Here is a 15,004-nt window from a genome sequence, read left to right on the forward strand (position 1 = left end):
TCTTGCTCTCTAGAGCAACCATCCCTGGGCAAAGGATTTCCAAATCACTAAACCTATTGGTATAGGTTTTGATGTCTGAGCCTACCATAGTAAGGCCCCAAAGTTCTTGCTCTAGCTTTTGTACTTCGCCCCTTGGGCAGTACCCTTGCATTTACATTTGATTTAGATTCTCCCAGCCCATAGAATTAGCCACTACCAGAGTTAGTGACTTGACATGGCCATTCCACCACGTCAGAGCTCTCTCGGAGAATGTACAAGCATCAAATTTTACCTTGCTCACTTCCAGACATGCACAAATCTCGAAAACCGCTTCTGTTTTCTCTATCCATTGTGATAGAGCCATTATCCCTTCGGGTCCATTAAAAGATATGGGCTTGCTATTGGTGAAGTCCTTGAAGGTGCAATCCCCTGAACGACCCTGACATTGGCCATTCGTAGAGCTATTTACTCCCACTCCGGACCCATTATTACTCATTTGTGCCATTTCTGCTGTCACTGCAACTGTTGCATCAGCTATCAAGGCGGCGTTATCCGTTGATGGAGGTGGTGGTGGTGGAGGTGTTGCGTTTTTGACACGATGTACATATCTACGGGGTAGCATCGTTCTGATAGAGAAATAGAATGAAGAACATAATTCCTTAATGATTGGAAGCTGTGTGTTAATAAATTTGCTATTTTTATCAATTTATGAATTTGACTGACCTACCCAAGGTTTAGAGCTTGACTCATAATAAAAGTTTGCATAGTGATAGATAAACTTATGAATCTGAGTGGTATTCAAAGAATTAACACACAAAGGAATTTCTTCATATATATTAAACATACGTTGAGTTACATTTGAAGTTAGGAAAATTTCGACCCTTCTAAGGGTCTTTGATACAGAAGTTAAAGAAAAGTAATACTTTTAGCCGAGTTCCTATTCTATAACAAAATTTTGGGATTTGGGCAAGTACTACTTGGGACGTAGGTTGCGCTTGGAGCTCAACTCAGTGTCTGATTGCTTTGCTTCCATAAGGTGCCTATCGAAGGCGGCTTGTTGTTCCCTTATCTCAGAGAGGGCTGCAATCAGTTGTGCTTGGAATGTGTCAGTGCGGAGTTTGGCGTCATCCTACAACCTGTCCAGTCGACGAATGTCGGAAGTGTGAACTTGTACTTCCACGTTGACTTCACGAATCCGATTAGCTTGAACCCCAGATTGATAGGACTGGTTGGCTAGTTTGCCCACCATGAATGGGAGTGCTCGGTCGGCTGAACCTCTATCCCTGACGTTATAGAAGTCCCAACACATACCATAAGGAGGACGTAATCCTTGCTATTGGCTCCAATGGTGAAGGTGACTTCCCCGAATGGGAGTTGGTCCCTGAAAGTTTCTCCTAACTGCGGGAGGTTGAGTGACTGGTGGGTTGATTACTTCAGGTTCTGAGTCTGTCCCAGAGTCATCCCCTTCCTCCAACTCTATAGGTTCCTCATCCTCTTCGGGGTCCTCCTCTATCTATCCTCCATTGCCCTTGTTCGGGTAGTAGGGATCCCTTGGTGGATAGAATCCAACCATTGTGTCTGTACGAGAATAGAGGTATGAGAATTGTCTAGAAATTTTAAAAACATGTAAATCTAAACATGTAAGTTAAACTATTGTATTTACCAAATACTCCTATAGTACTTAAGTTTGCATGTTTGATACTAGTGTCATTTTGGTAAGTTTTGACTTGTTGCTCACTACGACCATTCCTCGACATACATTAGTCCGATCTCGGATAAATATAGTTGATCGGGCTATATTCGTCCCAAATCCGATTACATATTCTGGGGCCTAGTCGTAGTGTCCAACTTGTCTTAGTAGTTCTTGTATAGTTCTAACTATGAAATGACATGTATTTGTGCTTTTACTACCCAAATAATTTAAGTTGAATGAAACGCGGTTTAGGTGTAACAACGTTTTGTCAAAGAGCTTTAGTCCCCTATGCATTTATAGTTTGTATATCTTATGTGGTTCGATATACTTAGTTCACTATAAACAAGAGAAAATTACACGGATGGTCCCTGTGGTTAGGGGTTACTTGCACGCTTGGTCCCTAGAAAGTATTTTTAACTCGGACCGTCCCTAAAACTTAGATTTGTTACCCGCCCAGTCCCTAAACTAACTAACCGTCTATTTTGCTGTTAAACCATGATGAAAAGACATATTTACCCTTACTTTTATATGTTTATAATTATTCTTGAAAATGAAAAATATTCCACCCCAAAATATACCCCACAGACCCACACTCCATAACCTAAAATTGATCGGCGTCGTATCCTCCTCTCAGCACCTCCCTTCCACCTACTGTTACCGGCTGCCAGAGACTCTCCGTAACTGGCCATATCATCACCACCAAAACCCCCTCCTACTGCCCTATCCCTAATCTCGTCACCATCTTCACATCAGCCTTTCAAATAATTAACCAATTATTAGCCGAAAAGGATTATTAAACTAGATTTATCAAGATTTGATGGCTTACAAGTTACAGCTTACCTGAGAAGCAGTGATACCCTGAGTTTCATGTAATGAACCACCTTCAATAACTTCGTTTTCATGTAACATCTCAATTTCCTCGATAGGCCATTGGGGGAGCTGCTTCTGGTTTTTGTCTAGCCAAATACTCCTCAGAAATGACTGCATGTATAGGTGAGTTAATGATCTTATATATAATTAAGGAGATAAGTGAAATTATTGAATCTTTGATTACTTGAACTCCGACCCATCCTTTAGCGATGACATCAGCTTCAGAATCAGTCTCGTGCACCCAACCCATAATTATCCTTCGCTTTTTCACAGGATCGAAGAACGATTTGGAAGCGTAGTACCTCCCGTAATCAAGCCTTAAACTGCCGAGTGTTAGTAATCTCCGTTTCCCCTTCGTGCTAGGGTTTATGACAGATGTATCGACCCCATTCGTGCTATCAACCCACACCGGAAAGAAATCAGGGCATTCCCATATTCCTGTTCTTAGAAATTGATGAAGTGGGGAATCATGTTTACTCCAATTAACAAGATCGTCGGGTCTCTGAAGTCACCCGGTTGAGATATGGATTGCCGACATGTTTACTCCAATCATGTTTACTCCATTTTTTGAGATATGGATCGGATAAGTCCTTTAGGACGGCCAAATTCTGGACTTGGCGGTTTTCTGAGTCGATTCCGATGTATAGCATAATAGGCTTGTTTCCGGGGAGGATGGCGACGGAGTCAAACCATCAGCCATTGATGTGGAAGGGAAGAAGTGAGAAGAAGAAATCGAGAAAAACAATGAACGAGGTGGGTTTTAGAGGCTTGAAATGGTGAAATGACAAAAATACCCCCATTATGTGGGTTACTAACATCTAAACAAACGGAAATGTTATGAGAGGGATTGGGCGGGTAACAAATTATAGTTTTGGGGATGGTCCGAGTTAAAAAAACTTTCTAGGGACCAAGCGTGCAAGTGACCACAAACCATAGGGACCATCCGTGTAATTTTCTCTATAAACAATGCTCTGATACCAATCTGTCACACCCCTAAACCAGAACGACGGAATCGTTCGAGGGCGGATGACTTCATGTAGTATCGTAACAGTTGAATGCATAGTAAAGAAAGTAAAACAACCATCATATATATAATTTAAAAGATACATTGTTGAATGATACTTGTTTCAAAACAAATTACAATATGATGACAAAATGAGTTTTAAACTGACGTCTTAGCGTCACTTCTCCAAAAGCTGAAGTTTACCTGTATTACGGAATTCCTGAGAAATACAAGTAAGTTTGAAAGAGTTGATCAGTGTTTAAGCTGGTGAGTTCATAAGTATTTAATGTCAATGTTTTATAAATTTGAATGAAATTGTTTGTAGATGTTTGAATACTCCTAGAAAATCCAATATTTCCTACTAGTATAAAGGTAGTCTTCTACCAAGACCCGACTGTTTTGAATGTTTGCTTCTAGAAATCCAATGTTTTTCCATAAGTGTGTGGTAATTTAAAAGTTCCAAAACTGAATTGCAAAAGTGTTTTTCATGCCTAGAATAATAGATTTATGTATGTATAAAATCACTAAGGCATTTGATAACCCCGTAAATCAACGTGTTTTTAATACTCCATGTGAGTTTTATAACCATGCTATTGACCCAGACTGCCTGTAACAACGTTCTTTAGGCGTTGGAATGTTATGACGGTTGTTACCCCAGACTTGCCAGTCTAACTGTAGCTAACAGTTTAGGTGCGAGATTGTCAATCTCGTATAAATTTATACACAAGTATCACGCTCTCCATACAAGAGATTATGGTATATAATACATGACTTTAACTGCATACTTGAAAGTATGTGAAGTTGAATGTCTCACAAAACTTAGTATTAAATAGATTTACGTATGAAAAGTCCATTTGTTCTTGTATATGAAAGTATTTACTTGATATAGTATTTGTAGTATGTAAAATCTCATGAATATCTAGTAAACTTTACCTATTATTGTTTTTCCAAATGTGTGATTCGTTTGTATGATAAACCCTAGTGCAATATCGACTTTGTATGCAAGTATAACGTTTGTAATAATATTATTGAACTTTCATACTCAAAATATAAATAAAGTGTTTGACATTTATATAACAACATGTTTTATTCCAAAAGGACAAAGTGTTTTCGTGATATATTGTATGAGAACGTTTTCGTGTGATAGTTATAAATCACATATGATTGATTATAACAAAAAATATAGCAAAAGATTGATGTTAATCACACGAGAATAATCGTGTGTTTACTTGTATTCCCCCCCCCCCCCTTGAAAGTGTATAAAAGCATTTACAAAGCATTTGAAAACGTAATTATAGGGGTATGAACTCACTTGATAGAGTGAAGATGGTGAGATGAAAACCGTGCAGAACTTCGACGGGAGAAAGCGGATTTCTCGGGATTCTCAGGAATTCTCGAGAGTGTAAGACCTTCCTTCAGAACTTGGATGTGAAGACCGGGGCTTCGGGATGGCTTCGGTGGTTAAAACGCAGAGCTTCGGCATGAGAAAGAAGAGAATTGAGCCATGAAACCCGGAACCCTTTGAGCTCTATTTATAGCCCAAATTTTGGGTCCCACGTCGTGGCAATAGAGCTGCTCACGTCGTGGAGTCGATCTTATCCTCTTCAATGGACGAGACGTCTGCTGCCAAGCCTGAGAACCCATCAGTCATGGCCCCACGTCGTGGCCAGCCTGACAACCTCAGGTTTTGTGTCTCGAACTTGTAAAATCCATAACTTCCGCGTATGAGATTCGTTTTCGACGTTCTATATATGCACGCGTAGGTGAGAATACGCTCTACAACTCTCGTTTAGATTTCGTCGGCTAATTTTGACTTTATTTTTAATTAATTATTTTTAACAAGTCGGGACACGAAAACTCCGTCATAAATCCATAACTTATTCATCCGACGTCCGTTTTCGTCAGACTTTTTACCGTTGCACTACTATTGTTGAGATCTTCGATTCTCATTTAGGTTGTTTAAGCCAAAAGTCTCTCGATCTCTATTTCGAGTTTTTTAGCTGTCTACTTCTATATCCGAAACTTCGAAAAATCATAACTTCCTCATACAAATCTAGATTTGGACGTTCTTTTTATGTACGTTTATGGTTTAATGATATTTACAATTTTCATTTAGGTACCTAAGGCTAAAAATTTTTGTATTGAAACTTCGCGTTTTACGTTTAACCGTATTGATGGATTTGCTGTGAATCTTAGGTTGGTCATAACTTCCTCGTTATAACTCGGATTTTAGTGTTCTTTATATTTCTGAAATCGTTGACACAAAATCTATCATTTATGAAATTCAATAGAGACTTTTGAACATTTTATCTTTGATGATAATTTCATTATATCAAAAGAGGTTACAATTCTTTACTCTTTAGGTCATTACATTGATTCGAAATATCGGGTTGTCACAGTAAAGATGAGTATAGGAAGAATAAGTGAAAACCATAGACATCATCATTACTTTTTTGTGTAGGGTATATGATATCAAACTCCGATGTATTTAAAACCTATTTCAAATACGTAAGTGACATTTGGTCCATTAAAATTAAAAAGAGCACATGGAATCCTGTATATATGTTTACTTTTAAGTGTGGGTTCATTAATTGATTTTATATGTGTGTGTTATCTTTTGTGTTTTAGTACTTAGATCAGTTTACAATTCTTTCTGTAGTATCATGTTGATGAGCTTTTGAAGAATTCTAAAACTGAAATTCGGATATAGTGCTGAAGTTAGTTTCTTGAGTGTAATGCGGTCACTTTTAAACTTCAAAATTGACAGGATTCTTGATGAGATGGTAAGAAATTGCTAATACCATTATTCCTAATAACATGACAAAATGACCTTGTGAACGTGAGAATTATGTGTGCTGGCAGATAGAGGGTTGGCTTGAAAGGGAAAGAGGCCAAAGAAACTAAATATAGTTATTATGTTTTATTTGTAGAAAGTAATTTAGGCTCTATAGATAAGAAATATCTTATTATTTCAACCTTTTTTAATTGTTTTCAGGTTACTGGTAAAGTGTACTTCTCAAAACATCTTTATTGTAAGAGAACCCATATATATGTGAGTTGGGAAGGCACAAGAAAGAATGAAAAGATGGTAATATGTAATACTCAAATAATGGAATCGGTATTTTAAAAAGTTAGTTTTTTCATGTAGGAGCGAGAGGGGAATAACAGCAAGAAGTGGAAGAAATGAGGTAAAGTAGTTCAATATTGTTTCAATGGAATATCAATTTGATAGAGTGATGAAAAAATGTGTTCAAACATATGAGCATTGAGGAATGTTAATTCAAATATGGAACTCGGCTCCAAGAGATGTCACTAGCCTCTATCAGAGGTAAATCTGTGGTTGATGGAACTATTTTGCTCATTTTTCATCTTTTGAGGTTTAGAAAAGAGATTCTTTATACTCATTGTTTACTGAATTATTTATTTGTAATAGTGATGTTAAATAGCACCAATTAAAACCATGGTAAGGATTGAACTTTTTCACATCGATTAGAAGAAGTAGGAAGACAAGTCAATTGCAACCTATGTAGGGGAACTAAATTTCAAATGGAAGATGGAGTAGTTCATGTTTATACAAATAAAGATTGTGAGATGCCCTGATTCTTGATGGTGTTGGTGTTGCTATTATTGTTGTTTTTAGCCCTTACTCTTTAGTTTTTCAGTGTAATTCTATCTTTTCATGAAAAAAGAAGCTTTTTCTTGTTGCTGATGCAACGACTTTTTCTCTTTTGACTTAATGGTGGTTTTGCTTTTTTTTTTGTAGGTGGTGAACTTCTACAATAGCTGAATGTATGCACAAAAGTTGGATGGTGAATGGTCAGTTGAGAAGATGCTTTGAGTAATTAACAAATATTGCAGATTTTAGCGAGGAGATGGGACAGAAGGTGGTATAGATGTTTGCTTTCTTTTTTAAGCATAGGATAAGTATTTATCCACTTATCAGCTATGAAATGTTGTGCTATGGGGAGGAGGGAGATAATAAATCAATAAAATATTAAACCAACATAAGTTGGGAAGATTAAAGCTTCCACATTTACAGCTTCCTGGAAGTCTTTATGGCATAGAAATGATTGGTTTTTTCTAGCCTTTCTTCTTGGATTATCTTAAATCTTAAAGTGAAGGGTATTATTGTCCTTTACTAACCAAATGTCATATATACGCTTTATTAGCTACAAACAGAGTGTTTTGTGGACATTTAACTAGATGATATTTTATAATGTTGATTGACAGGGGAATCCGTCAAAGGTTAGGCATCATATGATCAAAGAGTACCCGGAATCAAAGCCTTTTAACATTCAGTCCCAAGATATTAGTTTGCGATTCAGGAACTGATAGACAACATTTGAGTATGTTTAGTTTGTGTTTTTGTGGTTGTACATTGTCCATCATTGTTTGTACCATTCAGATTCTAGAATGTTATCTATGAAAGAGGCAAAACGGTCTCCTGCTCGACTTAAATCACATTTGTACAAGAAATCTATTTGAAGCTATTGATATTTGTCATATTCGCAGCTAATATATAAATTTGAATTCAATTGAGACCATAATTTATGGATATATTTTATTCAACTTTAATGTAGCCAACATTATCATAATTTAACGAATTAATTTGAATGTAGGCAATGTTATTTAATTTATGGATACATTACTAGTACTTAAAAACACTAGTTAGTGTGGTCGGTCAAAGATGAGGCATGCATGGAAAGTTCTCTATTTTGTCAAGTTATATATATATATATATATATATATATATATATATATATATAAATTTAGAATGTTAATCGAGTAAAATGAAATTTATGTTCATAACTTTACCAACAAGTCAATAAGACTTTCATTTATTTTCAATTAAAAAAGATAATTTTTTTACCGATTGGTCAAATTTAGTGTAAATAGGCCGGTCACATTTTGCGTAGATATTTATATAAATATGATTGGTGTATTCGAGATGGACTTAGAGTTTTGGTCCCAAATCACTCTATTCCCAAATTTTTATGGAACAACAATTGACATGCATCCAATTTTTGGTCAAAATTTATCTTTATTTGCATTGAAAGTGGTCAAATTTTATCTTTATTTGCATTGAAAGATAAAATACTTATAAAATCATGAAACCAAAATATTAAAGATTTTATTATTTTTTTTCTTTCGAAAAGAAACATGAATATGAATATGAAATGTTTCAAGGTGATTGTTCAAAACAAACAAATCACAAGGAAATATAATATTAAGAAACGGCCGAATTGTGTGGATAGTAGAATGCATCATGATACAAGTTTCCAAAACGTAATGCTAAGGCTATAGTTACAGATACTATTAATACTATTAATGAAATTATAGGCTAAAGAATAAAAAGATAGTACATTCAATATCAATGTAATGTATTGTCTTTTCTTTTTGTATTCCTTTTACAGTGATTGAAGGAAGAAAAAAAAGATGTTGGAGGAAAGTTTGCTCCGAAAAAAGGGCCAACGAAATGCAGGACAGCCCTCAAAGCTTCAGAGTTTGGTTTTGCATTGCATTTGCATCATAATGTTTCATGTTGATTTTTTTGGTTTTGTTGTAGATATGGACTAACAATGGCTTTTTGATGTTATTTTTAGCTTGATGAGGAATTATATGGAGTTTGTTCAATTTTCAAAGTTACGTATGATTTGATTTATTTTTTCTATACAGTTGATTGTGTTATCTTTCAAATAAGAAGTATTTGTTTTATCAAAATTTCAATTTATAGTTCATTTTTTTTATTTCTTTTTTTATAATATATATATATATATATATATATATATATATATATATATATATATTATCTTTATGTTTATGGACAATTTTATGTCTGAAAATGTATATATTGTTGTTGCTAATTTGACAAAATTTGTATAATAAGAGTATAGATATACATATATACATAAATATAAGATGTTACAAATTATAAATTGTGATAAAAATAAGATAAATTAAAAATTGTCTTTTTAAAGTTTATCATTTTTAAAAAAATTCCAATCATAATTATTCAAAAAAGATTAGCCGAGTATGTATGTCATTTCTTTGATTACCTAAAACATTAAAATAGTTTTATTTTAAACGGAAAACAACAATATAATTTTTAGTTTTAATCAATGAAATATTTTTAGTTTTGAACCGAAAAAGAAAAATATTTTTACTATCTATTTTTAATTTAAAAAAAATATTCAACGTTCACCAAAAGTTACTACTAATCGCAGTCCAAAAATGTTTTGTTACTTTTACGGTTTAATGACTATGAGGGATATTATTCTGCTAAAGAAACCAAACGTCTTCATTCTTCAATATAACTTTTTACTTATATAGCGTAGCCTATGGGATGAGTTGCGGATGGGCTGAGGATAGGTCTAATTTTTTAAAAGGGACCGGATTTCCCGATCCCATCAAATATGATGACTGAATTGGGTAGACTAACAATGAGAATCATGGGATACCTATCCCCGAGTGACACCAAAAGGAAACTATCCATCGCCCACTGTATTGCGTTTGGTGATACTTGCATGTGTCGTCTTTTTAATTTGGCATGTTTCATAAAGCAAACTAATTGTTAAATTGAAACAAATCATTGGCTGCCAAAAAGAAAATAATTGCTAGAATGATTCTTATTGATAATTTTGTAGATGTAGTAAACTATTTGAACCTCTAAAAACTAATTTCTGAAATAAATTATTCGCACCCGTCACTTAGCGCAGGTAAACGGCTAGTGTATATATATATATATATATATATATATATATATATATATATATATATATATATATATATATATATATATATATATATATATATATATATATCATCTCAGGTAAGAGGTTAATGAGATATCACAAGAAAAAGGAATATCACCTGAGCAACAGAGGGGTATTTTGCTAACAATGCATAGTTCTCAATTGCCCATGGGTTTGGACCATTTAGATTGTTTTTATACTTAAAAAAAATTTGATTTTTTAGGATTTGTAGTCCAAGCTGCAACATCTTAGCAAAGTTTTATACTGAAAGTTACTCGGCTAAAATTAACCTTCGTAACAAAGGCACATATCGTTATTTCATTTTACATTCTTAAACAACTTTTAAAACAACTATTTATTAAAAACAAATCATACATTGGTTAAAAGTTGTAGCATGTCGTATTATGGTCTGATCACAAAACAACTCTCACCGCCATAATTGGGTTAATAAGAAAAAAAAATGTTATTTTAAACTATAAAATCATTATTTTCATTTATTCTCTAAAAACCAAACTGTCGCTGCATCCTCTTTTTTATCTGGTTCGTATCAAATTACACAATGAATAGAAATGGATATTGATGGTATCATAATATCGTGGATCTGAATTTTTTTTCTTACCTAAAAATATTACTCGTTCGTGTCTTACAGATCACACAACAAATGCAATTGATGAGCTAATATTATAATCATGATCAGAAGAAGGATTTCAAATGGGAAGACTTTCACATGCTGTAATCATATTCGTCGAACAACTGACCATAATAATAAATTACAAGTCAACTCTGGGAGACCTCCTATCATCTTCTTCGCATGTGCTCATGATTTATTGATTTTGATACTTCCCAAATAAAAAAAAAAAAAAAAAATCTTCCTTTGTGTGTTTGAACTTAGTTTTTTCCAACCTTGAACTATCAAGAGTTCTATTGATACTTCCTCTTCTCTGATTTGTAGTTACTCTTTGAAAGAAGAACCAGGTTTAATGATAGAGAGAAATTTGGAACAACCCTCCATTTTTTCAGGTTTGATCTTCAACATATACGTTTCCCCATAAAGTCTAAGCCTTTTTTTTGTTGTTCTATATATAGCCATTGTTCATGCACTTTTCTTCTTTGAATATCTTTATTTAATCTGAAATTTAGCCAATTGTTCTATGGGACTCCAAGTTCTAAGTGTTTGGACCCTGTTATGGTTGCTTCCTTTGAGTGATGCAGCTTCTTATGATGACTTTGCATTCCCTATTGACCATTCACTCATTCATAACTACACTCGATTAACCGAAATCAAGAAGCATTGCAACCCTTTTATATCATCAGCTTCTGAGTTAGAATCTGATGATAATTGGGCTGCTAGGCTTAAAAGTGAGCTTTCTTTCTTCAATGGAGATTGGGAACAGGACTCCTATGGAGCACCCTTGATGCCCTTTGATGACAGTGACATGTCACATGCCACATCATCATTCATCTCCCCATGGAAACTTGTTAGCTTCGAGGTTAAAAATGTTAGTTCTACTTCATCCCACCACCCGAAAAACACAATTAGCATCAGTGGGGTTTTATCAATTGGCATAACAAGAAATAGCACAGTGATTTCTGAACCCTTTTTGAAGTTTCATAAAAAGCCTGGTATGTCTGCTCTTCGAGTTGATTTTGAAGGTTTTTATCTTGAAACAGAGGGTGGAAATTTAGTCTGTTTGTTGGGTAATTCAACTTTCCCATTCAAGAAAGTTCCAACCCGATACGAATCCGATGATATGACATCATATTACAATCTTAGAAACCCCTACAATGAAGATCATGTCATCCTCCCTCATGACAAAATCTTTCTTGTTCTTAAGTACCCGAAAACTTCACCTTTTTCAATCAAGCAAATCCATGGAGAAATGAAAAGTTTGAACAAAAAGGATGATTTTGAGTACTTTGACAACGTTCACGTAGCTTCCCACTTGGGTATCGATCCTACTAATTCTGAAGATCTCATTTCAGAATCTGAATCTTTTAACCAAAATCCACTACAAGATGCAATGGTAGAAGATGGTGTCAACAAGTTTAACAACTCTGAATTTTGTAAAATTCTCAAGTCTTTTGAACATAAAGCATATAGAGTTATGCCAAATTTAAAACTTGGGGGCCAAAACGGGTTCCAAGACAAAGTTGGTCCATTTCTTTTAGGGAATGAGATTCAACTTGTTGATAGAAACAATGAGAATTTAAGGATTCTCATGCAAAACATCATATGCAAAGAAGAAAAGGTTTCTGGAGTTTTAAGAATGTATCCTGCTAGTATGGACCCACATGTGGCTGCAAGAAGAACGGGTTTATCTTCGTTGACTTTGTGGGTCAAAGGAACATGGAATCCCTCAACTGGGTTGCTCTCGATGACCGGATGTTTGGGTCCCACGCTTGTGAAATGTGAGACAAGGGTTTTGTTATACTTCCCAAAATCTTTCTCTATTAAACAAAGAAATGTTGTTTTTGGAAGTATAAATGGTTTGAAAAGTCAAACCGGTTTTTACCACCCTGTTTTTTTTGGACTTGAAATGCTTTCTCCTGGTTTATATGAAAATGGTTGGTATAGTAACGCGTATCTTTTGTATAATTACTCAAAAAGTGATTTAGCCATTGAATTTCAAGAAAGAATTCAAGAACCTTGGTTGTTGACTTATATAAGGAAATCACTTTTTCGGTATCCGACACTTGAGGAAGAAAAAGATGGGATTTTTCACCTCTTAAATGATCTAAGGATTGATACTTTTTCAAGCTCCGAGACTTTTGTGAGAGTAGAGGTTTTGTCATTTGGTGGATCATTTAGAACAAATGAGAGCCATTTCTATGAAGCTTCCAAGAATGAGGTGTTTAACATATCGATGAATCTTTATATAGTAGAAAACCCAAGAAAAGTTAAGGAAGAATCCTACCAACATGTCTCAAAGTTATATTTGGAGGGTTTATATGATCAAAGTGTTGGGAAAATGTATTTGATTGGGTGTAGGAAAGTGTCGTACGATCATGTGGATCTTGAAAGAGGATTAGATTGTTTGATTGAAGTTGGAATTGAATACTCATGTGTTAACACAAGATGGTTGATTAATCCAACTGCAAAGATCACCATTAGAAGCCAAAGAAACGAAGAGGACATTTACCATTTCAAGACAATACGCTTGCAAACCTTCATGATTCATGACAAAAATCATGAAAAAAATGTGATCTTTCGTAAACTCTTTGAAGGGTATTTGCGGGTTTTTCTTGTTTTGGTGCTCATTGCACACATGTTGAACCAAATGAGGAAAAGGAGGAAGTCCATTGAGCCTTTTGCTTATATATCTCTTGCTATGCTTGGGTTATGGATCATTGGATATGGTATCAACTTGATAAATGGCAAAGAGATCATGTTCATTTCATCAGAAACTCAATATTACAAGAATCAACCGTATGATCATCGAAGCTACAAAAGATATTTAAGCATTCTTGATTATCTTGCAAGGTTTCTTGTTCTAGTTTCTATGTTCCTCATGGCTAAGATCTCTCATATTATATTGAAAGCTCGAAAAGCACTTAAGAGTCAAGGCAAGTCAACTCCAAGTGAGAAGAAGATCCTTATGATGACCTTAGGTTTCTACATGTGTTATCTTCTCTTTATAATGCTTGAGCATGGGATTTGGATATATCTTAATCCATTACAAGGTGAATCAACAAAAGATTATTATATGAAATTAATGATGGATTTGTTAAGGTATCATGTTTATATGCTTCAAGATTACTTTATGGTTCCTCAAATAATTGCTCTTTATGTATGGAAGAATCACCCACATGATCAACGATCTTTCATTAATGGTCTATGGATACCATCTTTAGTTTTGCTCATTTATGAATTTTTTAGAGATCCGGTTGATTATCCTATTATTGCGCATGATATTGTCTTGTGAATTTGGGTTCCTTAATGTTGTTTTACTCATATGTGTTGTATTGTTTTTGTTTAATAAAACCTTGTAAGGATTCATTTTCATCTCTTTAAAATTCCAAGATTCTTGCTCTAGCATTTACGAAAATGCAACACACACACACACACACACACACACATATATATATATATATATATATATATATATATATATATACTAGGTGTGAGACCCATATATTACATGGATTTATTTAAAAAAAAATAAATATGAAATTTTAACAATTTGAGAAGTTTGAATTTATAAAAAAATGAGAAAAAGAATTAAATTATTAAAATTAATGAGGCTTTAATATATTGAAAACATTAGATATATAAACTCTTTCTAATAAAAACATTACATATATATTACCTTACATATTAAATGTGAAATTTTAATTTAATAAAATGAAAAATACAATAAAACGACAAGTGGAAAATAGAAAATTCTAAAATTCTAAAAAATTTCATGTATCAAAATGAAGGAGAATATGACATGTGACAAGAAGATTTTGATTTATTAAGGAGGATATATATATATATATATATATATATATATATATATATATATATATATATATATATATATATATATATGGTTAAGTTCAAATGAGAACATTATTTAATATGAAAACATGAGAACACTACTTTATTTTACTATTCTACTATGAATTTTGTTTATACAACGATATTTCATTATTTATCAACAAATATACGAACAATAACACATTAATATTTACATTAAAATTTAGTATGTATAACTTTATGACATT

At 33.8% G+C, this 15,004-nt stretch overlaps 1 protein-coding gene across 1 annotated transcript; it reads left to right on the forward strand.

Moving 5' to 3' along the window:
* The first annotated feature begins 11,448 nt into the window (after nt 1-11,448).
* On the forward strand, nt 11,449-14,220 carry LOC145067463 (uncharacterized). The gene has a single exon (XM_079014599.1). It carries the CDS (start codon nt 11,449-11,451, stop codon nt 14,218-14,220), a length of 2,772 nt encoding a protein of 923 aa, XP_078870725.1.
* The last annotated feature ends 784 nt before the right edge of the window (nt 14,221-15,004 follow it).

Source organism: Lactuca serriola, chromosome 8 (assembly GCF_051521515.1).
Source record: "Lactuca serriola cultivar US96UC23 chromosome 8, Lser_US96UC23_V15, whole genome shotgun sequence".
Lineage (NCBI taxonomy): Eukaryota > Viridiplantae > Streptophyta > Magnoliopsida > Asterales > Asteraceae > Lactuca > Lactuca serriola.